The 26,476-nt window shown below is 43.0% G+C and overlaps 3 protein-coding genes across 4 annotated transcripts in view; 1 reads left to right on the plus strand and 2 right to left on the minus strand.

Moving 5' to 3' along the window:
- The window catches only part of UBE4A (ubiquitination factor E4A), a 40,388-nt gene extending 37,057 nt beyond the window's left edge, over positions 1 to 3,331 (minus strand). For both annotated transcript variants that reach the window (XM_005897151.3, XM_070384142.1), the window contains exon 1: positions 3,229 to 3,331. The gene's annotated coding sequence lies outside the window, so the exon portion shown is untranslated. The remainder of the gene's footprint in view (positions 1 to 3,228) is intronic.
- A 2,492-nt stretch (positions 3,332 to 5,823) lies between these two features.
- On the minus strand, positions 5,824 to 17,544 carry CD3G (CD3 gamma subunit of T-cell receptor complex). The gene is made up of 7 exons (XM_005897152.3): positions 17,410 to 17,544; positions 13,962 to 13,985; positions 13,045 to 13,260; positions 12,362 to 12,493; positions 11,223 to 11,266; positions 10,375 to 10,442; positions 5,824 to 6,554 (listed from the first exon to the last, which is right to left on the minus strand). Exons 1-6 carry the CDS (start codon positions 17,468 to 17,470, stop codon positions 10,392 to 10,394), a joined length of 528 nt encoding a protein of 175 aa, XP_005897214.1. The 5' UTR covers positions 17,471 to 17,544; the 3' UTR covers positions 5,824 to 6,554; positions 10,375 to 10,391.
- Positions 17,545 to 19,422: 1,878 nt separating this feature from the next.
- CD3D (CD3 delta subunit of T-cell receptor complex) lies at positions 19,423 to 23,426 on the plus strand. The gene is made up of 5 exons (XM_005897153.3): positions 19,423 to 19,582; positions 21,331 to 21,540; positions 21,961 to 22,092; positions 22,371 to 22,414; positions 22,670 to 23,426. Exons 1-5 carry the CDS (start codon positions 19,528 to 19,530, stop codon positions 22,733 to 22,735), a joined length of 507 nt encoding a protein of 168 aa, XP_005897215.1. The 5' UTR covers positions 19,423 to 19,527; the 3' UTR covers positions 22,736 to 23,426.
- The last annotated feature ends 3,050 nt before the right edge of the window (positions 23,427 to 26,476 follow it).

The following is a 26,476-nucleotide window of genomic DNA, read 5'->3' on the forward strand; positions in this document are numbered from 1 at the left end:
ATTAAGGGAGAAATGCACATTAAAATGATGTATCACATAACCATATTTAAGAATGTATTCCAATATCAAATGGTAAACTTCAACAATGCAGAAACTGCAATTACTTTTGCACCAACCTAAAAGAATCAATGAACACTAGCTTCAGACCTTTGGATAAATCAACAGAAAAGGGAACTCTTTTTATTTTTCCTGCTTAGGTTGCTAGGCTGTAAGACAGGAACCTGGAGTTGCCGTCTTTCCACCATCTAGAGAAGGCCTAGCCTAAAACTAAACCAACATGCAGGAAAAGACATGTGAGATGGAAAGAGAGCCTTCTCAGGTATAAAAAAGCCAGTAGATTTCCCTACACTGTGGGAGCCAGTTCAAATGGGTTTTTAAAAATACAACTGAAAAGAGTTCAGATTAGTACAAAGGAGATGCATCATCTGCACCATGCAGAAAGGAAGGAAATCAAAAGCCAAGAATTAGCATGTAGGACACATATGGGCTCTAAGACTATCAAGAGACATAAAGAGGATTTATCATCATAAATGGCATTATTTCCTCCTTTCTCAATACTACACTGTCACATTACATAAAGCTAGCTTAAGACTTCCCTGGTAACCCAGTGGTTAGGACTTCACCTCCCAATGCAGGGGGTGTAGGTTCAATTCCTTGTCCTCCCTGGTCTGGGAGCTAAGATCCCACATGCCTCACAGTAAAAAACAAAATATAAAACAGAAGCAATACTGCAACAAATTCCATAAAGACTTAAAATGGTCCACAAAAATTAGCTTCCCATGACATTTTATCTATATCAACAGGACTTATAACTTTCTACATTGTATTTCTAATGTAGATCTTCTTTTTTACTAGAAGGTAAGCAAGCTGAGTACAGGCTCATACCTAATTATTTTTTTCTTGTGTCTGGTATATTCCATAAACACAAAATCCCAAACATGCATCAAATGAGTCAATCTTACATGTAATTACTCCTGACCTTCTTGTAATCAATAGCAGCACCCATAATCCTACTTTAAGTTAAGGGTTTTACTGTTTGTCTTGGGTTGCAGTGGAAGGTCAAGGTATCAGGCCAGGCACTTGTGGCCCTTTGTTATCTCAGCACGTGTAGAACAGAGAATGGAAATAAATCTCTGCTGTCATCCATGATGAAAGATAAAAAGAGCTTTGCCTACCTCATTAAGCTCATCTTTCTCATATGTACTTCAAATCTGTGCAACAACTATTTTCATGGAAAAGAGCTAACTGTGCAACCAGGAAAGTTTTACACGAAAAGGGAGGACTGATCATTTGATGGAACCTTTGTAGGGATGTCAGTTTAGATTTGGTCAAGGATCTCACAAATGTAAAAAGAGCACCCAGATGTGACCCACTCCAAAAGAAAGGTCTGATAAAATGGAACCTTGATATTGTTTAATATTCAATATCACTGGGAATTTATAATCTCCTTTCAACTACCATACAAAGATAAAGCACTATCTTGTCGTCAGCCTTTGGCATGACACATCTACCAATTCTTAGAAGTTTTTGGATTTGATTTTAAAAATACATCCTCTTTATTTATTTATTTACTTTTGGCCGTGAGGCTTGCAGGATCTTGATTCTCCAACCAGGGATTGAATCTGGGCCCTTGGCAATGAAAGTGCAGAGTCCTAACCACAGGACTGCCAGGGAATTCCCCCAATACATCCCCTTTAAAAACACATTTCTGATAGATGTGCTGCAAGGCTCTACATTTATAAAAGTTGTCTACCTCCAGTCCTATATAATCTTTTTGCCCTCGCCTGAGTTAATCTTTTGTTTATAAAGAATATGGCTAATCCTCTCAAGGGGGCACTGTCAGCCTTTAAAGAGATGACCACATAAATGTTTTAACATCAAATTTGGTATTGCTTTTAAACAGAAATACTTGGAATACTTCACAAAAATGAGACTGTCAAAATCAAGCTTTTTAAATCATACTCCACAAGGTTTCTTTCCTGGCGAGTAATACGTGTGTGTGCATGCAATCGCACGGCTGCCCAGCTGTGTCTCACTCTGGGACCCCGTGGCCTGTAGCCCATCCAGATCCTCTGTCCATGGAATTTTCCAGGCAAGAATACTGGAGTGGGTTGCCATTTCCTACCCCAGCGGACCTTCCCAAGGCACGGATGGAACCCGAGTCTCCTAAGCCTGCCTGCATTAGCAGGTGGATTCTTTACCACGGCACCACTTGGGAAGCCCCGAGTAATACATAGATCAAACCGAAGAAGAAATTGTAAAAATGATTTCACCGTTACATGCTCCACCCAATAATCCTTTCAGGCCTCTACGTGCCAACAGATCCTTCCGTTACATCAAACTAGAAGGATCTCATCAACTCACAAAGCAGACAGCATTCCTTCCATTTTTAAAAAATATTTATTTATCTTATTTATTTATTTGGCTGTTCCTGGCCTTAGCTGCAGCATATAGGATCAAGTTCCCTGACCAGGGATTGAACCCTGGCCCCCTGCATTGGGAGCACAGAGTCTTAGCCGCTGGATCACCAGGGAAGGCCCTGGGTCCCATTTTCTATGAGGGCTCCCATGTGAGACCAAAACAGCCTATGGCAGTGAGACTAAACATACATATCCTTATTCTTGGAGTGAAAAGCTGATTCCAAAGAGAATACCCATCAAATATAAGCTTCTGCGCTCGGTTACTTAATTTTAGCAGTGTCCTCTAAACCCAAATGTTGAGGAAGCAAGAAGCAGAGTAACAGGAGAGTTTTGAGGGGTGAATGATCACTTGCCTTAACAAATGTCAACACCTTGCCATATGGATTCAACTGGTTTGACTACAGGGACCCAAGTTTAATTTTCTCTTCTTTGGTACCAGGGTATCTGTTGTCTACTCTTTATATTTTATCCCCCCAGGTTCCATAAGGGATTCGCGGCGCACAGGGAGACCTACCCACTAGGCGCACGTTCTAGAGAAAGAACGCCAAAGATAATGCAAGGCCAGGATTCTGGCCTTTTCCAGGAGCGGAATGGCAACGAGGGGGAGAAATGCCAGAAACAGGAGCACTGTAAGGGGTTCCCAAACCAGACAGGGTCGAAGTTCATGAAGGAGAGCCAGTGTTCAGGAAAGGACAGAATTTGGAGGAGGTAAGCGTGCAGAGATTTGGACTGGTATCCGACTAGGAGAAAAAAAAAGTCCCACTGCAGACTCAACGATCCCCTCCCCTCCAGCTATACCCTCTCTTACCAGAGCCTGAAAGGCCAGCAGCGACGACACGACAGAGTCTCAGCGGCCGAAGAGCTCCCACTTCCGATTCAGCAAGGCAACCGGAGTTGACGTCATGATTAGGCGCCAAGCCTTGTGCAATCTCATCCGGGCGCCGGAAGCTGGGTGTGTCGCCCTGTGCTGGGAGCGGGCGAGCAAACATTCCCACAGCGCATGCACTAACTGGCTGCTGCCGGGCGGAAGCGGCCGGAAGCGGCCTTGGGGTTGGTTATATTCGGGGCGGGTCGCGTTGAGCTGGCAGAGGGGTGTTTTGGAGGTCGGTAGGAGTAAACGGGCCTGGAAAACCTATGTATCGGCAATAGCTATGAGGTGGTGAACCCTGGCGCTGCTAAGGCTTCTACGGACTTCTGCTTTCTATTTTTCCCACCGATATGCCTTACTGAAACACCTTCTATGATTCTTCATAGATCATTTTTGTCTGTGAAGCAACAGTAGCATTAACTGAAACTTGTGAGCTCTTATTAGGTGCCAGGCAGCGTGTTCAAATATGCTTTGATTGAGTTTCAGTTTTCCTGTTTGTCAGGTGAAGAGGATGCAGATCCTCAAGGGTACTTTGAAGTTACACAGAGGGAAAAAATGGAGCATACTTTTCAAGTGCAAGTGAAAAGACAATACCTAGAGTGATGGAAAGTATCTGTAAATCACATTACTGATTTAAAAAATTATATCCAGTTATATTAAAAAGAATATAACTCAACAATAAAACCTCAAACAACTTGATTAAAGAATGGACAATAGGCTTGAATAAATATTATTATATAGAAGATATGCAAATAGCCAATAAGCCCATGAAGAGGTGCTCAGTGTCACTAATCATTAGAGAAGTGCAAGTCAAGACTACAATGAAGTACCACCTCATCCCTCTTAGGAAGGTGATTGTGAAAAAATAAAAAGAAAATAAGTCTTGGTGAGGACGTGGTGAGATAGGGACCCTTGTGAATGTAAACTACTGGAGTACTTCAGAAAAAGTTTGGTGTTCCTTAAAGAGTTAAACAGAATTATCATGTGATGCTGCAATTCTACTTCTGGCTAAATACAAATAAATAGTTTTTTTATTTATAAACAAATAGTTATTTGTACAGCACTGTTCATAGCAACATCATTTGTATTAGGCAGAAGGTGCTGCTGCTGCTGCTAAGTCGCTTCAGTCGTGTCCAACTCTGTGTGACCCCATGGACAGCAGCCCACCAGGCTCCCCCGTCCCTGGGATTCTCCAGGCAAGAACACTGGAGTGGGTGGCAGAAGGTGGAAACAACCCAAATTTCCATTGACAGAGGAATGCACATACAGAATATGGCACATACATACATGTGATTATTATTAAACCTTAAAAGGGAAGGAAATTCTGATACATGCTACAACATGAATGAACCTTGAGAACATCATGCTAAGTGAAATAAGCCAGACACAAAAGGACAAATACTATATGCCTCTACTTATATGTGGTACCTAGAGTAGGCAAATTCATAAAGACAGAAAGTTAAATAGAGGTTATCAGGGACTGGGGAGAGGGAGGAATAGGGAATTATCTTTTAATAGGTAGAGTGTTTCTTCAGTATAATGAAAAAGTTATGAAAATGAGAGTGCTGATGGCTGCACAACATTTTGAATGTACTTAATGCCATTGAATAGTACACTTAAAAATGGTTAAAATGATGTTTTACTTTATTTTAACACACACACACACACAGACATGAACATGTACACACCAAATGTTGAGGAATCTTTGAGTGCCTATTACGTTCTAGCATCGTTTTAGCTTCTCAAGCTACAGTAGTGGAAGGAAAAAAAACAAGTCTTCCTTTTTGGAGCTTACAATCTGGTGAGAGTGGAGCATTTAAAATCAATGTGCACAAGATGGATTTTTCAATAAATAGTTCCAGAGTAAGTGGGTAGCTGTGTGATTTAAAAGTTAGCCAATATATTAGACCTTTACACCTTGGATTAAATTAGTCTAAGATGGATCAGAGATTTAAATATATAAACCTGGAAAATGCTAGAGGAATTAATGGAAGAAAAGTTTTAAAAGAATACTCTTAGAATGGGAGAAGGCATTTTAAAATATGAAACAACCTAGAAGCCATAAAAGAACAGTGAATTCTACTACATGCAAATGTTTGTAAAACGTGTGTAGAAAACCAACCATATGTAAAGTCAAAACCCAAATAACAACACTGTGAAAATTTTTGCAACTAATATTGTAAACAAAAGGTCTAGTTTCCCAAATATGTAAAGGATTGTTGCAAGTCAATAAGACGATCAAAGGATATGAGCCTATATTTCATGAGCAGGAAAAGCAAATGATTCACTCCCATTTTTAATTAGAAAAATGCAAATTAAAATTAAGCCAAGATACCATTTTAACTCATCTTATTTACAAAGTTGAAAAAGCTTAGTAGTGCATTTTTGGATTGTGTATGAAACAATAGGAACTCTTTAGAATTATGTATTGGTCCAAGCTCTGTGAAGTGCAATTTGGTACTATTTCATTAAATGACAGGTGAAAATACATTATGGTCCTGCAATTGCATTTATTTGTATTTGTTACAAATAGTCTTAATGTTCAACATAATATTTATTGTTAGAACTAAAACTATAAAAACATCTTTGTGATCTTGGGTTTGGCAAGGATTTCTTAGACATGACACCAAGCACACAATCCATAAAAGAAAAAAAAAAAAGGGTAAAACAGATTTCAGCAAAATTAAAAACATTTGCATTTCAAAAGACACCATTAAGAAAATGAAAAGATGAGTCATAGACTGGTAGATATATTTGCAAATCATATATCTGTTAAAAGACTTGTATTTGAAAATATATAAAAACTTTTACAATTCAATAGTAAGAAGAAAAACAAATAACTGAATTTTAAAAGTTTTGAATACACGCTTCACTAAAGATATGATGAGAATAGCCAATAAGCACATGAAAAGGTGTTCAACATTGTTAGTCATTAGAGAATGTAAATTAAAGCCATAATAAGATACTGTTTTACATCCCCTAGAATGGCTATACTAAAAAAGATAGTAACAAACATTTGTGAGGATGAGGAGAAAGAGGAACCCCAATCACTTATCGCTGGTGGGAATGTAAAATGAAACAGCCAGTTTGGCAAACACTTTGGCAGTTTCTTAAACTGTTATAGAAAAATTTACCATACCACCCAGCAATCCTTCACTCCTAGGTAGCAATCCAGAGAAATGAAAACATATGTCCACATGAAGACTTGGCACGAGAATGTCCAGAACAGTGTATCGTATGATTCCATTTTTCCAGAAAAGGCAAATCTAAAGAGACAGAAAAGAGATTAGTGATTGCTGACTGAGCTGTGAGGGAAGCCCACAAAAACAGCACAAGAAACCTTAAGAGACTGATGGAAATGGTCTAAATCTGGATTATGGTGATGGTTGTACAACTGGGAAAATTTGCTAAAAATTACTTGGAACAGGTGAAATCATGTAAGGTGAGTGATTTTATAGCATGAAAATTATACCTCAGTACAATTTTTAAGAGCTTCCTTGGTGGCTCAGATGGTAGTCTGCCTGCAAAGCAGGAGACCCAATTTGATCCCTGGGTCTGGAAGATACCCTGGAGAAGGGAATGGCTACCTACTCCAGTATTCTTGCCTGGAGAATCCATGGACAGAGGAGCCTGGAGGGCTAGAGTCCATGGGATCATGAGTTGGACATGACTGAGCAACTATGACTACTACAATTTTTAAAAATGACATTTCTACAGTCATTGTGGCATTGTAAGAGCAAAAGAACCAACTTAAACGTCCATCAGTAGAGGACTAGTTGAGAAAATTATAGGGTATCTGTACAAAGTGGCTATATTTTTTAAAAAGGAGCTCCTTTATATGTTGGTATGAAGTAGTCTTCAGATTTTATTGAGTAGAATAAAATCTTGAGAAGTGCAAGACGTATAAGACAACATTTGTGTGAAAAATATGGGGAGAATAATGCGCACTTGGCATTTGCTTATATATGCCTAGAATATCTCCAACATAGAGTATTTTATATATCTTGTAAGACTGTATTGTTATTGTTCAGTCGCTCAGTCATGTCTGACTCTTTGCAACTCCATGGACTGCAGCACGCCAGGCTTCCCTGTCCTTCACCATCTCTCAGAGCTTGTTCAAAATCATGTCTATTGATTCCATGATGCCATCCAACCATCTCATCCTCTATCATCTCTTCCTCCTGCCTTCAATCTTTCCCAGAATAGGGTTTTTTCTAATGAGTCGGCTCTTTGCATCAGGTGGCCAAAGTACTGGAGCTTCAGCTTCAGCATCAGTCCTTGCAATGAATATTCAGGATTGATTTCCTTTAAGATTGACTGGTTTGATCTCCTTGCAGTCCAGGGGACTCTCAAGAGTCTTCTCCAACACCAGTTCAAAAGCATCAATTCTTTGGTGCTCAGCCTTCTTTATGGTCCAACTCTCACATCCATACTTGACTACTGGAAAAACCATAGATTTGCTAGACCTTTGTTGGTAAAGGTCTTTGCTTTGTCTCTGCTTTTTAATATGCTGTCTAGGTTTGTCATAGCTTTCCTTCTAAGGAGCAAGTGTCTTTTAATTTCATGGCTGCAGTCACTATCTGCAGTGATTTTGGAGCCCAAGAAAATAAAGTCTATCACTGTTTCCATTGTTTCTCCATCTATTTGCCATGAAGTGATGGGATTGGATGCCATGATCTTAATTTTTTGAATGTTGAGTTCTAAGCCAGTTTTTTTTGCTCTCCTCTTTCACTTTCATCAAGAGGCTCTTCAATTCCTCTTTGCTTTCTGCCGTAAGGGTGGTGTCATCTGCATATCTGAGGTTATGGATATCTCCTTGCAATCGTGATTCCAGCTTGTACTTCATCCAGCCCAGCTTTTCATATGATGTACTCTGCATAGAAATTAAATAAGCAGGGTGACAATATATAGCCTTGACGAACTCCTTCCCAATTTTGAACCAGTCCTTTGTTCCATGTCTGGTTCTAACTGTTGCTTCTTGACCTGCATACAGGTTTTGCAGGAGGCAGGTAAGGTCGTCTGGTATTCCCATCTCTTGAAGAGTTTTCCACAGTTTGTTGTGATCCACACAGTCAAAGGCTTTAGCATAGTCCATGAAGCAGAAGTAGATGTTTTATTTTCTGGAACTCTCTTGCTTTTTCTATGATCCAATGGAAGCTGGCAATTTGATCTCTGTTTCCTCTGCCTTTTCTAAATCCAGCTTGAACATCTGGAAGTTCTCAGTTCATGTACAATTGAAGCCTTGCTTGGAGAATTTTGAACATTACTTCAATAGCATATGAAATGAGTGCAGTTGTGCGGTAGTTTGAACATTCTTTGGCATTGCCTTTCTTTAGGATTGGAATGAACACTGATCTTTTCCAGTCCTGTGACCACTGCTGAGTTTTCCATATTTCTTGGTATATTGAGTGCAGTACTTTAACAGCATTATCTTCTAGGATTTGAAATAGCTCAACTGGAATTCCATCACCTCCACTAGCTTTGTTCATAGTGATGCTTCCTTAGGACCACTTGACTTCACATTCCAAGATGTCTGGCTCTAGGTGAGTGATCAAACCATTGTGGTTATCTGAATCATGAAGATCTTTTTTGTATAGTTCTTCTGTGTATTCTTGCCACCTCTTCTTAATATCTTCTGTTTCTGTTAGGTCCACACTAATTTCTGGAAACTAGTATTATTGTTTGCCTCTGGAGAAGGCAACTGGATGGCTGGGTAGGGAGTGAGAGGGAGACCTTTCACTGCGTATTTAAACAATGTGAATTATGACTTACACTGAAAGTAAATAAAAGTGTAAAAAAAGATATTCAAATAAAGGAGGTTGTTTGCCCTTTTCATTTTCCTTTTCTAGAAAAATTACTTCCAATAGGTGGCGCTCCTGAAACACCATACGAGTTCAGTCACTGAGCTGTGTCTGACTCTTTGCAACCCTATGGACTGCAGCAAGGCAGGCTTCCCTGTCCTCCACCATCTCCAAGTTTGCTCAAGTTCATGTCCATTGAATTGGAGATGCTATCTAACCATCTCATCTTCTGCTGCCTTCTCCAGGCACCCAGTTACCCAGTTAATACAAATTTTGCTTTTACTTTGAGAGAAACCCAAATTTGCTCTGATGGCCTTTCTTCTCCATTTGTCACCTTTGGGAAGTCTAGATTTAGGGCTGAAAATTTCTCTGCTAGGATTGCTCCAAAATGTATTGCTTTGTTTCTGAGAACTGGATAGAAGGGAAAACACCTGGATTTAAAAAAAATGCAGTTGGTTCAGAAAATCAAATATTGCTTGGGCCCTGTTTCCCTGATTGAAGTTTCTGTTTGATTGAATCAGAACTTCTGATTGATTGGAAGATTAATATAGGTCAGTGATTCTTTTTTTCCCCCAAATATATATATATATTTTATTGAAGTATAGTTGCCTTACAACGTTTCAGGTGCACAGCAAGGTGATTCAGTTATACACATACACAAATATTACTTTTGAAATTATTTTCCGTAATAGGTTATTACTTGGGCTTCCCTGGTGGCTCAGATGGTAAAGAATCTGCCTGCAATGTGGGAGATCTGGGTTCAATCCCTGGGTTGGGAAGATCCCCTGGAGGAGGGCATGGCAACCCACTCCAGTATTCTTGTCTGGAGAATCCTGTTGGACAGAGAAGCCAGGTGGGCTACAGTCTATGGGGTTACAAAAAGTTGGACACGACTGAGCAAATAAGCACACACAGCACAAACATATTATTTATATATATGTATACAAAAGTTTTCTACTATGCTTAGTAATGGCTTGAGAATTATAGATCAGTGATTCTTAACTAAGGGCGACTTTGTTCCCGAGGGGATATTTGCAGTATGTGGAGATATTTTTGTTGTCAGGACTTGGGGGTGCTACTGGCATCTGGTGGAGAGAGGCCAGGGATGCTGCTATAAATCCTACAATGCACAGGAGAGTCATCCCCCTCCACCTCCGAATGATCAGTCAACTCTCCCTACCCTCCCGTCCTTATAGCTGCTTGGGGAAAGGAGATAGGCTTGGCAGTAGTTGGGAGGGCAGGTAATGCAAAGGTACTTCCTTAGAATTAGTGTAGAAAGACATACCTCTCTGAGTCTTGGGTTCAGTTCTTCCTCAGGTGGCTGTATTGGTCATCTTCCCGTTCCTTAAGGGGCTACAAAGGACATTTTATCATCATCCTCTATGAATTAATTTGATATGTATTTATTTTTTAATTTAAAAAATTTTATAAAATTTTTTAGCTTTTACTTCCAATGTCTAATTTTTTTCACCGTTTTTCAGGTATACATATTTGTGCTTTTTGTCATTTTTTTAATATTTAAGTTTTATTAGAATATAGTTGATTTACAATGTTGTGTTAGTTTCAGGTATCAGCAAAGTGAGTCAGTTATGCATATATCCACTTCTCTTTTTTTAAGATTCTTTCCCATTTGGCCATCACAGAGTACTGAGTAGAGTTCCCTGTGCTATACAGCAAGTTCTTATTAGTTGTCTATTTTAGATATGGCAGTGTGTAAATGTCAATCCCAATATTCCAGTTTATTCCTCCCCACGTTACTCCCTGGTAACCATAACTTTGTTTTCTACTGATGCATACTTATTGAGTGCTTAAGTTCAAGGTTTTGGAGTGGTTTCTTCATGGTCCTGGGGGCAGAAGAGGACAAGGATGGAGGAAGGCGCTGCATCTGGCTTCTCTGTGTGGCCCTCTCAGTATGTTCTTCAGCTTTTCTCACTAGATCCTTACCTCAGTCTCTCCGGACCATTCTCTTTGTTTCGTCCATTCTACCCAAAGGGATAACGATGCCATTGTCTGTTATGTCCTAAGCAGTTTTTGTGTACATAGTAACTTCCAAATAACTTGCCCACCCCACCCCCGTTCCAAAATTTTACCACTACTAACTAGCACTGTCTCTTTCATTTCATATTCACGTACCTGGTAGAGCTGGTCATTGTTCAACAGCGTCTGCTTGTCTGAAGCTGCACAAAAAAATAAACAAAATGTACACATAAACAAGACAGAATGAATAATAAACTGGAGTACTGAATAGCAACAAGAATTTGTGAACTACATCTACACACCACATTATGGATGGATCTCACAAGCATATTGTTGAGTGAAAGAAGCCACACACAAGAGTACTTAATGTGTGAGTCTATTTACATAAGGATCAAAACCAGGGAGAATGAGTCAATGTTGTTAGAAGTCAGGAGAATGGTTGCTTTGGGGACTAGGTAGAGGCTGGAAGTGACCCCAAGGATTAATTTACTTTCTTTAACTTGGTGCTGAATGCATGTGTGTGTTTGCTTTGTTAAAAAAAATTTTGAGCTGTATATATGTGATTCATGCACTTTTGTGAATGCAGATTTTACTTATATAAAGAGATTTTTTTAAAGTACAGAGGACAGGGACTTCCCTGGTCGTCCAGTGGTTAAGAATCCATCTGTAAGTGCAGGGGACACAGTTTTGATCCCTGGTCTGGGAAGATCACACATGCCACTGAGCAACTAAGCCTGTGAGCCGCAACTACTGAGCCTCTGTGCCCAGAGCCCATGCTCTGCAGCTAGAGAAGCCACTGCAATGAGAAGGCCTCGCACTGCAACGAAGAGCAGCCCTGCCTGCCACAACTACCAAAAGCCTGCATGCAGCAATGAAGACCCACAGCCAAAAATAAATAGATAAAATTAAGTAAACAATGAGTAATTTTTTTAAAAGTACAGAGGACAAGTCAGATAGAGTTGTATCTTGAAACAGGCAAATATGCTATGAAAACACCAAGTGTCCTTTTCCTCCTGCCTTCAGAGTCAGAGCCTCACTGGACCATGCTCATCAGCAACACTTGCCAACCCAGCCTCTTCTATTGGGTCTCTTTTGGTAGGAAGGAGGCTGAGGGTCCCAGATAGCCTCAGCTTTCATCTAAGAACATTATTTTGTTTTGTTTTTTGATGTATTTGACTGCGCCAGGTCTTACTCGTGGCATATGGGATCTAGTTGCCTGACTGTGGATCAAACTCTGGGAGCTCAGAGTCTTAGCTACTGGACCACCAGGGAAGTCCCTGAGAACATCCTTTTACCTCTTGACTGGCGAACTCCTTCCTGTCCAGCAATGAAATAGACCCCAACAGCAAGGAGGAAAATGCTGACGATTTCAGTGAAGATAAAGCCAGCCACAGTAGATGGATTCAGTTCAATGCAGTTCTGACACACTGTGGGGAGAGGGAAGGACAAGAATTCCTTCAACTCTGGATTTTTTTCTCTTGAGATAATATTTCTGTCCAGGGCAGCAGGCCTCTCTGTGGGTGGTATGGCAAGGATATTGCCTGGAAGATCCTTGGACTAAGAACTCAATGCTTTTTCATGTTCCTCTATTGTTCAGGAGTCCGGGGGAAATCCATGTGGTTTTACTACCAGCAACTATTGAAATAAAAGGAAGACCATATCCCATTCTCCATGCTACAGTCGCTCAACTTGTAATCTCCCCTGTCTCCTTTACCTATCTTAACTTGGTTTATATAAATTGCTGACTCCTCCAAGCAGTGGGGCCTACATACAGGTGAGACAGGCTTTATAAGACAGGCTACGCTTTTTCAAAATGTTGGAGGAACTGCTTTGTTAAATTAAAAGTAAGCTGAGATTAAGAAAGCTGATTCTTACATTACTGTTTAGCATCTATGTCTATACCCACCCCAGACAAGAAGCTCACCAGAGCACCCAGTACTGCTTAATTTCACATAAGCAAACCAAAGGGGATACGTACTTCTATAATATATTTGGAGTGATTTTGATTGGTTATTTGATCCTTCACATTTATATATTCCTCGAGGGTCTTTGGTACTACTTCCAAGATTCCAAGTATTTTTCTTTGTGTCTCCAGAACCTATTTGTTCCACATCTTTAAGCCATGTGATCGTTGTGTCATTCGTGACACAAATCAGAATTACGGAACCATCTTCTCGATTGTCATCCACTTTTACTGAAAAAGGAAATGCCTGTTAAGATCTTGCCTCTGAAATTCTCCTTGTCTCGGGGCACACATGATTCACATGGGAATCTGGTTAGAATTCCAGGTTCTATTCAATAGTGCTGCTAAGTCGCTTCAGTCGTGTCTGACTCTGTGCGACCCCATAGACGGCAGCCCACCAGGCTCCCCCATCCCTGGGATTCTCCAGGCAAGAACACTGGAGTGGGTTGCCATTTCTTTCTCCAATGAATGAAAGTGAAAAGTGAAAGTGAAGTTGCTCAGTCGTGTCCGACTCCTAGCGACCCCATGGACTGCAGCCCACCAGGCCCCTCCATCCATGGGATTTTCCAGGCAAGAGTACTGGAGTGGGGTGCCATTGCCTTCTCCGGGGAAAGCACCGAGAGTTGGCATTTCTAACACACTCCCAGGTGAAGCCAATGCTGTTGATTCGTAGGTGGTGCTTTGAGTAATGCCTAGCTGCTAGGGACCCGTTTCTCCTCCAAGCACCAGACAATTAATTGTTTAGCTCTAGGAAACCCAGGGAGATCAAGACTGGCCACTGATTTGGTTAACAATGGAAGGGTTTGCTCTCTATCCTTTATCATCCCACCCCTTCTAAGCTGTTCACTTGCTCCTATAGGACTGCTGTTGTGAGAGGCCATATTTCCATGAATTTCCCCAGTTTGATGATAGAAAGAAGACGTTTCCCCTACCTTCTTTCACATGGGCCATAGTACCTGTAGAGACAGAAGACAGAGGATCAGCTGGGCATGGAGTCCTTCAGATCTCCTGATGTATCATTTCCACAGTCATTTGAGGCCAAGATGAAGAGAGAGAGCCTAATCTATGTGAGTGACAGTATCTATACTTATTTCCCTGGATGGTAGCCTAAACCACCAAATTGAATTTAGGGTGTTGTATAATAAGGAATTTGTCTAGTCTTTGTTCTGGGCTTCTTGGAGGGAGTTTCTCAACCCTTGGAATTTTATGAATGATAGGATTGCCTTTGTGATTCTTGGTGGACCCTTGGATCACACATGAATTTATGTTAAAGAGATGACTCAGGATGAGACAGGTCAAGACCAAACATGTGTTTAGAGAATTGGGACTTTGAGCTCTAGGAGGTGGAGGAGGGAGTGGATATTGAGTTCAGTCACATGATCAATGATTCAATCAATCATGCCTATGTGATGAAATCCCAAGAAAAACTTAGTGGCACTTCCTAGTTGGTAAACATATCAACATGCCAGGAGGTTGATGTATTTTAATTCTGGAAGGAAAAAGCATGGAACCTCTGTGTTCAGGAACCCCAGACTTCACTCTATGTGTCTCTTTATTTGTCTAGATCTAATTTTTTTTTTTTCATAATGAAACTGTACTAGTGAGTATAGGACTTTCCTGAGTTCTGTGAGCTGTTCTAGCAAATTCTGAGGGGGTTCTTGGGAATTCTCCAGATTTGTAGGCAGTTCATCAGAAGTGTGGGTGGTCTGAGGATCCCTGAACCAGTGCCTGCCTTTTAAAGTGAGGATAGTCTTTTTGGGGACTGTGCCCTTTACCTTTGGGGTCTGATCCCAACTCTGGATGGTGAGCACTGCGCGATAGTATTGCACTATATGTAAGGGTATTGCCTGTACAGCATGGGATGCTCTGCTCCTTTAGCAGCTAAAGCCTTGGAAAAGATTGAGTGTGTACTAGCTAAAGTCTTTTAGAGCAGAATTACTTCTATAATGTTCAGCTTTGGTGATCCATTTGTGTGTGTGTGTGTGTGTGTGTGTAAATCCTGAATGTCCTGAAGGAGTTAGCCACTAAATAGCCCTCAAATCTGTCTCAAAACTCAGAATAGTAGAGTTGCATGCTAGACATACTATAGAGAGCCAACACTGGAGTTCAATTCAGTTGGATTTAATCCAAACACTTACCGATCACTATTATGTGCCTGACATGAATAAGGATTATGGAAGAAAAGGGTGGTGATACAAATATTGTTGCTTCTGAAGAGTTTACAATGAAGTGGAAAATAACCCACAAATGTAATAAATGTAGTAGTACTTATAAATTATCATTTAGTACTTGTATAAATGCATATGGAAGGGGGTAGAAACTATTGATTTTGGCCAAGGGTGAGGGACAGGGAAAGCTTGACAGAGAAGATAGCAGTCTTAGAACTTCACACAGAGTTGAACTGAACTGTTTCTGAATACCACTTAGCACAGTGCCTGAAACATGGTAGGAGCATTATATATTTTGAATGAAAGTATGAATGGATAAATGAAAAAAAAAAAAAGCAAGGCAAAGAATTAAGCAGATTTCTAACTAGCTCTTCTCCCCAGCAACCTGGTCACTGTGAGAGAAACAAAGAGTCCTCTCATTCTAATCCTGATACCATAGAAAAGACAGTACGATTGATTGCTGACATTTAAAATTTTGATTATCTGAATTCTAGTTCTTCTAGGACTTGAGAACTCATGTAGCTAAATGTCCTAGGTTGATGGCTGAGAGAACTGAGCCCAGAGGAGGAGGCATTGCCAAGTTCACCTGGCTCATTGGTGACTGAGCTGCACATAGAACTCAGGTTTCTATGGCTCAGTCCAAGCCTTTTTTTTGCTCTACAGAAATAGCTGCTACACAAGCTTTCAACACTTGCCCCTAACTCTGTGTTGTCTTCAGTTGGCTCTTTCTCTATTCCTCTCAGAAATAAGTCTAAACTCCAACATCTCTTCTAGTCCCCCACTCAGTCATCACCCAGCTCAATTTTAGCGGGTTACACTGCTGCCCACTTAGTTCACTGAAAACATGGATGCCATAATGGCTCTTTCTTCTTCAGCTTCTTTTCCATCCACAAGCGTCTCTAAGGCTGGAGCCATCTGCGCTTCCTCTCTTCTAGTCTCAGAGGGGGAGATTGCCTTGTGCTCTGTGCCCTTGATCCCACTCTTGACTGCAGCCTTCAGTATCAGTTCCAGGGCCTCCCTCTACTCACTGTCTTCTCCTTTAGCTTGGAAATGTGCTCAAGTTTCTTTCACACACACACACATTTCTTCTTAGAGTCTGCTACTTCTCCACTTACCACTCAACCTCTCCAGCCTTCTCATCCAAACTTCTTTAAAGAACATTTTACACTTGCTGCTCTTTCCCCCCCTTGCCCTCCACTTTCTACACATTTCCACTTGGCTTCCACTCACACTGCTGCTGCTAAGTCGCTTCAGTCGTGTCCGACTCTGTGTGACTCACACTACCTCACTTAAACTCTTTTAAGTCATCCATGACCTTTGTTTTGCCAACTCCCACAGACTTAAACTTTTAAATATATTCTTCTATCAGTGGATGTATCTTTAGTATTTCATACTTTTGGTGATTCTCTCCTGGAAGTTCTCTACTCCCTTTGTTTCTATGGAATTTCACTCACCTGATTATTTCACCTCTTTGATCATTCCTTTATCTCTTTCCTGACATTTTTTTCCTCTAACTTTCCTTAACAGCGATACCCTCACAGTTCCATCTTCGGCCTCCTCTTCCTCACATCTCGCATAATACTTGAATGATGTCAACAACTTTCAATGTCTAGAGTCCATATTCCAGGCATCGAGCCAGTTCATCCACTTCCTACTGTATTTCCAAAAGAATATTCATACAAGTACCCTATACTGTGCGTTATACTCAGTCTGGAAATGTTTAAACTTATCACTGCAATCAGACTATGAGCTCATGGGGGGCAGAAGGTTATTATTTACCTTTATGTTCTCCTAGCCTGATACATACTAGGATTGACCTCACACATATTTGTTGACCAGCTGACCAACCGAGTAAGTGAAGACTCTACAAGTCTACTCCTAGCCGGAGCTCTGAGTTAAGGAATACAAACTGTTTCTCTTCAGGCTCCTGGCCTGTGCCCTTTGGGCTACATTCAAACCTAAGATGGTGGCATCCGGGTCCTCTCTCAAGTCAGTAAAGTCCTCTGTTTTGATTTCTTAAGAGACAAGCACTCCACCTCTCCCATGGAACACTGCTTCTCTCTAGCAGAGAAACTTCATTTTTGCCCTTCCTTCTCTGAACTTTAGGGTGACATCTCAAGGTTAGGGGATCCCAATACTCTTGTCCCCCTGGTGATGGGCTTCTTCCCTTGAGCCCTTCTCCGGGCTGTCAGACCCCCTAGCGGACCCTTACCTTGAAGAAGAAAGACAGCCAGGATGAGGCCAGCCAGACGCTTCCCCTGCTCCATATCCATCTCTGTTCTCCGCAGAAGCACTGAGCGGCCTGCAGCAGCCAGCAGCCAGTCAGCCTGTGCTAGCAGCTAGCCTGGCCCCGCCCAGCATCCTTAGGGCTGGGGCCCCTGTGAGCCTCCACCCTGGGCTGCTAATGTGGGCAGTGGGTGGGGGCAGGGCTCAGGAGGGCTGCAGGTGCAGATGCCTCTGACTTTCCGTTGGGGAGAGGAGCGTGGGAGGTGGAGGAGAGGGAGCGGGACAGAGTGCTGGATTTCCATCTTAGAGACTCAGCTTATACAGAAAGCGCCCTTGGGTGCGGGGTGGAAGGTGTCCTGGGCCCCTTTCTTCATGAGGAGGATAAACACTTCCGCCATCATCTGTTACTCGGAGCTCAGCCAGTTGTTGCCTGTTGCTAGCTGTTGTTAGAACTGATGAACTTAGCTGGGAACCCTTAGGTGCTTAGGGCTGGAGCTCTGAACAGAGAGCCACCTCAGTCCAGGGATTTTTTTCCACTGCTCTTTGAAGATGAGATCATCAAAGTGGTGCCTGCCTGGAAGGGAATAGGTAGGATTATTCCTCCAGGACAGGAAATGCATTTCCAGGGACAGGGGCCTCAGCTGAATTCCCAGGATCTCAGGCCCCTCAGCCAGTTAGCCAGTGAATCAAGGAAAACATACAGAGCTCTTGTCAGGTGTTTGGAAAACAAAAGCCAGCAAGGCATGTACAATCTCTACCCTTGGGTAAAGAATGATCTAACTGCAGCAGTTTTGGATCTCCATATCCCAAAGGGAAAAAGTCCATTTGTCTCCTGGGGAAGTTCAGTTGTGCCTGAGAGTTAATCATATTGCTATTATTATTTTTAATATTTATTTATTTATTTGGTTGTGCAGATCTTAGTTGCAGCACGTGGAATCTTTGGTCTTCTTTGTGGCATGTGAACTCTTAGCTGTGGTGTGTGGGATTTAGTTTCCTGACCAGGGACCGAACCCAGGGCCCCTGCATTGGGAGTCTTAGCCACTGGACCATAAGGGAAGTCCCAATCATATTGTTATTAATAACTCTTACTTAGCACATGTGAAGTGTCAGTATTAAGTGTTAGTTGCTCAGTCATGTCCGACTCTTTGCAACCCCACGAACTGTTGTCCTCCATGCTTCTCTGTCTATGAGGTTCTCCAAGCAAGAATACTGGAATGGATTGCCATTCCCTTCTCCGGAGGATCTTCCCGACCCAGGGATCGAACCCAGGCCTCCTGCATTGCAGGCAGATTCTTTACAGTTTGAGCTACAGGGAAGTCCTATGAAGTGTCAGGCACAATAAAAGATTCTGTTTGAATTCTTTTCATGATACTGAGGGAATTAGTCTCTGGAGAATTCTGTGACTGGCGCAGATGCAGCAGGTAGACAGTATTGGAGCCAGAATGCAAATCTCTCATTAGGGGGCCCCAAAGGCCAACCTCCCACTGATAAGAAGCTACTTAGTCTGGTACCTCAGGAGGCCCAAGAAGGAGCTTGGGCAGGGTCCCAAGAAAGACCAGAAAAGGAAGAAACCTAGCTGGTCTGGCTTATAGAATGGGATTCACATCTTCTTTCAAGGGTTTTGAGAAGTGGCAGTTTTCAGATGGTGAGTAAATGTAATGATGTTGCTGACAGGAACTTGCTGCTGCTGCTGCTGCTAAGTCGCTTCAGTCGTGTCCGACTCTGTGCGACCCCATAGACGGCAGGAACTTAGTTTCTTATTTTTCGTCAGCAACTCAAGAAAGGACACCCTGAATCTCCTTCTACTTCCTAGAAGTCCCAGCATCCTTTTCCATAGCCTCCGCTTCCAGCTTCTACCCCACCCCCACACTCCATACTCTGAGAGAGAGTGATTTGCAGCTGCTTCTTTCCTACCCCACCCCCAGCCTACCTCTACCCCAGCCGCTCCTGTCACCAAGAGCAGACAGAGAAATAGGCGTTTTCTAGTTCCTCCCCCACCCTTTACTTTTTCCGGGTACCCATGAGTCAGTTGGGGAAAGGCGGCTTTAACCCCGGCTGATAGTCTGTGACCTGTGTCTGTCTCCTGGATGAATTCTGCTGGGAGATGGAGCACAGCAGGTTTCTCTCTTGCCTGATACTGGCTGCCCTTCTCTCCCAAGGTAAGGCTTCTCCGAGTGCACCGGGGCATCGTGGGGAAGGGACCTGAGAGGGACATTACCACCTGGAATGAGGTCCATTCGAAAGCGCCTCAGTACTCCGGTGTTGTCAAGGAGGGCCGTGTTGGGATGTAACACAGGGTCTGGGAAGCACAGGCTCTTTTGGCTTTGACTGACTAACTAGGGCGGCATCTTGGCCTTCAATGTCTCTCTGAAGACCTCAGGCCAGAGGTCTATAGGAAGTTTTGTAGCAGATGTGCACCTGAGCCTAGGGCTGGTACTGGGAGCTTTGTTCCGTCTAGGGTAGATAGCCTCCGGGGTCCAGGACTCCAGGTCATGTGGACACCATACATCACCACCTGGGGCCATGGCCCAGCACTCAGGGGAATGCTATAAGAGAGAAGTTTAATTGCGGCTGAGCAGGAGTGAGGGCAGATTTGGGGTGATAGCATGATGCACTCAGCCCAGTTTGCATGGTTTTAAAACTGATAGTCTGATGTTCCAGGAATTCCCTCAGTTCCAGGCAAACCGGGATGAGTGGTTACCTTAGTAGTCAGCTTCTTTGGGAGATCCAGGATTTCCACTGGAAATGGATCCCCAAGGAAGACATGAGTGTATGATGTGGAACATCTGATGTTCGTGTGTCTCCCTGAGAATATATGCATGCTTTCTTGACAGGCACAAGGAATGGCTCTGTGGGGGATTTTCTAAAAGATGCTCTTCTATCCAAATTGGTAACTGACTATGAATCTCAGGGACAATGTAGATTCCACTTTTCCCTGGGATTGGAGATACACATTCCAGTGCCTCTGTGGGCTGTGGAGATATTCTCAGTCATAGCAATTCAGCGGTCCTAAAAAGATGCTGTGCATACATCCAGCCCTTAAACTCCCCACAAGACTTGACTTGTGTGGAGCCCCAAGAAAGGATTCAATAAAAAAAATTTTTTTCTGACCCTCTCCCCCAGGCATAGATAGAACAACTAAAAATCTTTACATGGGATTTGCCTTAGGTCCCCTTTTGGACCACTGGAGTGGTAATTCATATTAGCTTCGCTCCTATCCCCAGCCATCACTGGCCCTGGGAAAGGCTTTGGTAGTACCATTCTCTGGGCAGTGGTTGACCATGAGTGAGGAGGAGGGAAAGAATATGAGAAGTTGATGTTGGAGTGTGGCAGGTGACTGGGAAGTAGAATTAGAAGTTTTCTTAGAGAAAAATAATGTGGACATCTCCAATTGAGAACCATTCTTCTGCCTTTCAATATCTCTTGGGTGTTTTAGCATTCTGGGCTCCCTTGCTACTTCTATTCAATGATCTGAACACATTTCCATGAAGGTTTTGGATTAACCCAACTCCATGATTTCCTTTTTTGCTCTGTGTTCATCAGGGCCTGTCCTCTGTTTGGATTACATCATGTCCTTCTCTCTTTTTTTAAATGGAGGATAATTTCTTTACAATGCTGTCTTAGTTTCTGTTGTACGATGAAGAGAATCACCTATATGCATATATATGTCCCCTCCCTCTTGGACCTCCCTACCACCCCCCTCTGTGTCCTTCTTGGCCTCGGCAGTTTGTGGGGTGCCTGCTGAAGCCTTTCTCTTGTGACTTCCGTCTCTCTCAGCAGAAACCTCGAACTGTTCTAGACTTGGATAGTGGTCCTTCTTAAGTAATGAGCCTCAGCAGAACAGTGGTCTGGTGCAGACTAAAGAGCTGGCTCCAGTCGTGGTTTTTTTTTTTTTTTTTTTTCTTAGTGAATCCCCGCATTCTAAAAGTGCTGGAACCTGAGGACAAAGTAATGTTGGAATGCAATTCCAGCATCACATTGCTACAAGGAACAGAAGGACAAGAGGTGTCAGGCAATAATAAAACTCGGGACTTAGGAAAACGTATCCAGGACCCAAGAGGAATGTATCAGTGTGGTGAAAACACCCAACAACTTATTCTGCAAGTATACTATCGAAGTATGTGCTTCCAGGATCCTTTGGGGGTGGAATAAGTGGGGGCTTCTGGACATGGGAACTTCCTTGCTGGAGGGAGCTCCAGTGTACCCATCTGTGCTCTCAACAAACTGGCTTGCTCTTGTAAGGATATGAACCAGATTTTGAAGCCTTGAGTGGGAAAGAGCTTAATGGTAAAAGAGCAATAGTAGTCTTGTGACCCAAGCAGTAGGGGCTTGGTCTGGAGCGTGGTTGGCCTACTGCCTTTTTAAAGTTCCTACAAACCTGAGACTACTTCTTGGACTGAAGGTTAAAAGTGGATGGAGCAAGGCTCTTTTTCCAAGTTTGGGTCTTGACATGAGAGCTCCTAGGGCTGCCCTAAGAGGCATGGTTCCCTGATCTTGAAGACCCTCCCCTTCTCTTCTGGCCTCCCTTCCCCCACAGTGTGCCAGAACTGTGTGGAGCTGGACACAGCCACCCTGGCAGGCATGATCATCACCGACATCATTGCCACTGTGCTCCTTGCTTTGGGTGTCTACTGCTTTGCTGGACATGAGACTGGAAGATTCTCCAGGGGTAGGTGGAAGGGACCGAGCATGTATATGTTGTGGCATGTATATGTTGTGTGTATACCTGCTAAGGAATGGGGCTGGCATTGGGTTGTGCCTCATCTGGGCGTCACCATTGCAATCTCCTAAGGATTTCTACAACTGGTTACTGACAGCACTTGGGTACCCACAAAGCTCATGCAGACTTCTGAGGGTGTTTGTAGCTGCAGTCCCCCGGCAGCATTCATGGGCCTCCCTGTGCCACCTCTTTGGCTTTTGCTGACCCTTTTTCTCTGGTTCTTCTAGCTGCTGACACTCAAGCTCTGATGGGGAATGACCAACTCTATCAGGTGAGCCCTGAGGGGAGAAAGATGAGAATGGGGGTAGGAGTGAGTGGGGATGGAGAGCCTGACACTAAGTTTAACGTGTGTGTGTGTGTGTGTGTGTGTGTGAGAGAAAGAGAGAGAGAGAGAGAGAGAGAGAGAAGGTCCTAGTGGGGAATTCATCACTGGGGAGTCCCATGAGCTCTCATCTCTGGGGTCTGCTGGGATTCCCCATGGGAGAGTTCTGACCCTGCCTCCCTGTTCCCCCTTCTCATCTCTTAGCCCCTTCGAGAGCGCAATGATGCTCAGTACAGTCGTCTTGGTGATAAGTGGGCTCGGAACAAATGAACCTGATGCTGGTGGCTTCTAGGCCCATCAGTTATCAACTGGACCTTCTCTCCTTGCTCAGCCAAGAAAGATGTCCTCCTCTGCTTAGCAGGCGCCTGGATTTTTGAAGGTTCCTGGGCATGCCGTGAGGGAGTGGCCCTGACCTGGCTGGGCCCTTGCCCTCACTGCCCACCTGTGTCCTTCCTTCATGACTTGCGTCCTCTGCCCCCCCATGGACTGTGTGATGGGTGACCTCTCACCATATCCTGACCCACTGGTGTTTCTGTCCCACTGGTGGGCTCCCTGGATGCAGGACCAGCCCTGCTGCACTCTCTTGGCTCTAGTCCCCTGTTACAATCCTTCTACAGCTTTGACTTCCTCACCACAGGCGAGGACAGGCTGCTGTCTTTATGTACACACAGGCCACATAGAAGTTTCCATGACATCACAAGCAGAGGTAGCAGAGACATCGAGGGCCCTGGAGAATCACTCCTAATCAAGGCTCTGAGAATGTGTATGACAAAGTCCCACTTCTGCTAAGGGGCTTTATGACCCCATGTGGACCTGTGGCTACCAACTATGAGGAAGTTTCAGTCAAGGCCTCTTTAGTACCCATTTCCCTGTATAGAAGGTACCATTCTGTTTTCTTTCCCCAGAACCTGTCCCTGCTCCACCTTGCCTTCTGCATAATAAACTGGCATCAGAAACTCTTCATCAGTTAAAACATGTGATCTTTTTCCACCCACTTGGAAAGCTGGAGTCTGAGACTGGGTGGGGAATTGGGATATTTTCAATAGATGTCATCTTTAGCCATTGGGTTAGTAGTTGTTCTGAAACTTTGGGATTTGTTTTAAAAATACAGTGACTTCCCTGGCAGTCCAGTGGTTAAGATTCTGCACTTCCAATGCAGGGGGCCTGGGTTCAATCCCTGGCTGGGAACTAAGATCCTGCATACTGCAAAGCCAAAAAAAAAAAAATTGTAAGCACAACTTGAAAAAAAATCAAAAATACACACTTGGGTCCCACTTGGGAACATGCTTGGGTCCCCAGGTAATTCTGAAGCAGCTCCAATTCAAAGACTCTCTGGTTTAGGGAAGAATTGAAGCCACTTCTTCTTTTGTGTCCTTTATGCCCTTTCCTGTCTACCATGGGTGGGAAACCCTCTTTCTATTCTCTGTATAAGAGTAATTCAAGGAACTTCAGGGCAGTTTAATGAGAGCGGGGGTTTCTTAGGCCAGGGTTCCCAAAAGAGAAAATTATTAACAACCACATAGCCAGAGATATGGATAATTCTTCCCTATCTCCTTGACATACATACAAACTCTGACTTTGTTAGAGACTGAATGAACTTCCAATTTACACATGCTTCATTCATGGTTATGAGTTATTCCTTCCCTTTATACCCTCTGCTGCAGTCCTAGCCCTAGATCCCTCTTTTACACAGGATCTGTCCTCCCTGGGCAAGGCTTCCATGGCTTGCACTGCACCGATGCTCATGTCCTTCCCATGCACTGCACACCTCCTCTGACCCTATGCGCCTCATATACCCTTACATCCCCCCTCTATTACTCACCAGTTCTCAACATTTGCTGGACATTGGATCTCCTGGGGAGCTTTTGAAGTCCTGATGCCTGTGTGCCACCCTCAGAGAGTCTGATTATATTGTGCCTCAGGTGATTCAAATGTGAAGACAGGGTTGAGAAACACTGACATTCACCTGAGCCCTTCTGGAAACTTGGGTCCCTTCAGCTCCCTCCCTTTTTGTGTGCTTTTAAAACATAGCTTTATTGAAGTAAAGTGCGATGAATAAACTACATATATTTAAAGTGTGAAATTTCATAAGCTTTGGCATACGTATACATTTGTGAAACATCATCATGCTTGGTAAGTATGAACCTACTCAACACTCTAGACAGTTTTCTTGTGACCTTTTGCATGCAGATTTTCCCTTAGCCGTTTATCCTCCAGGCAACTACTAGCTTTCTGTCATATAGATCAGTTTCCAATTTTCTAGAGTTTTATGTTAAGTGAAATAATATAATATATACCCCTTTTTGGTCTGGCTCCTTACATTCAGCATAATTATTTTGAGGTTCATCATCTTGTTGCATCTATTAATAGCTCATTCCTTTCTAATGTTAGTAGTATTCCATTGAATGGATATACCACAAGCTGTTTATCCATTCACCCCTTGATTGTCTTTTGAGTGGTTCTTTGTTTTGGCTATTACAATTAAGTTTCTATGAACATTCATATATAAGTCATTATATAGGTCATACATACAAGGACATACACTCTTATTTCTATTGGATAAGTACTCAGGAGTGGAATGGCTGGGATAAAATTTTTAAAGAAAGTAGTCTAACTCTTCTCTTTTCAGTCCCATATGAATTGGCTTCTCAGTTACTACAGAATGCCTACTGAGAATTTGATCGGGATTGGTTCAAATTTATTGATCAGTTTGGTGTGAACAGATATCCTAGTGATATGGAGTCTTCCAATCCATGAACACATCTTTTTTATAAATTAGAAGGCAGATCTCCTTTTTAAAAATAATTTTATTTTTTTTGGCTGACCTGGCTCTTTGTTGCTGCAGGGGCTTTTCTCTAGTTCTCTAGTTATGTTGAGCAGGGGCTACTCTAGTTGCAGTGGCTTCTCTCGCTGAGGAGCACAGGCTGTAGGCCGTGAAGACTTCAGTAGCTGCAGCACGTGGGCTCTGTAGCTGCGGCTCCTGGGCTCTAAAGCACAGGCTCAAGAGTTGTGGTGGACGGGCTTTGTTGCTCCGAGGCACACGGAATCTTCCTGGATCAGGGATCGAAGCCCTGTCTCCTGCATTGGCAGGCTGATTCTTTACCACTGAGCCACCAGGGAAGCCCCCGTGAACACGTTTTTTGGTCAGATTTATCCTTGAGTGTTTTAATCTTAATTCAATTTATTTACTAGCTAAAGGGCTATTTCGGTTCTCTATTTCTTCCTAGTGGGTGGAATGCCTTCTCTTTTGTCTTCAGATTCTATCTATCCTTCCCTTCAAGACCCAGCTCAAGTCTCCCCCTCTCTGTGGAGCTTTCGCCGACCACCTCGATTCTCCCAGTACTTCTTAGGAACACTGATAATACCATCTGTAGTACTCCTATGCAAACTCACATTTGTTCTGTTGTTTTTTGCATAGTTGGCCTCTCTTACATAATTGTAAACTCCCTAAAAACAGAATCCATTTGTTTCCTTTTAGTACTTAGCAGAGTGCTGGTCTGTCACATGAATGATTAGAAAAGCGCTCATAGGAGGAATACCTAAGCAATTCAATACAGAATTTTTAAGTCAGGAAAATGGAGAGTGTTTCTAATGATCACAGTCAGCACTGGGTACCTGTTGGAAGCATAGGAGTTGGACAGCCTGGGTTGCTAATTCCAGCTCTGTCCCTGACTGACTATGCACTTTGGGTGAGTAACTTCACCTCTTTGAGCCCCATATCCTCATCTGTAAAATAAAGACAACATCTATCTTCTCAGTTGTCACAGGATGAAACAAGGTAACTCTTATAGAGTGCTAAGCACGATTTCTGTTGTTGTTGTTTCGTCACTAAGTCGTGCCCAACTCTTTCGTGACTCCATGGACTGTAGCCTGTCAAGCTCTTCTGTCCATGGGATTTTCCAGGCAAGAATACCTAAGTGGGTTGCCATTTCCTTCTCCAGGGGATCTTCCTGACCCAGGGATCGAACCTAAGTCTCCCACATTGGCAGGTGGATTCTTTTCCACTGAGAC

The sequence above is a fragment of the Bos mutus genome, chromosome 15 (genome assembly GCF_027580195.1).
Source record: "Bos mutus isolate GX-2022 chromosome 15, NWIPB_WYAK_1.1, whole genome shotgun sequence".
NCBI lineage: Eukaryota > Metazoa > Chordata > Mammalia > Artiodactyla > Bovidae > Bos > Bos mutus.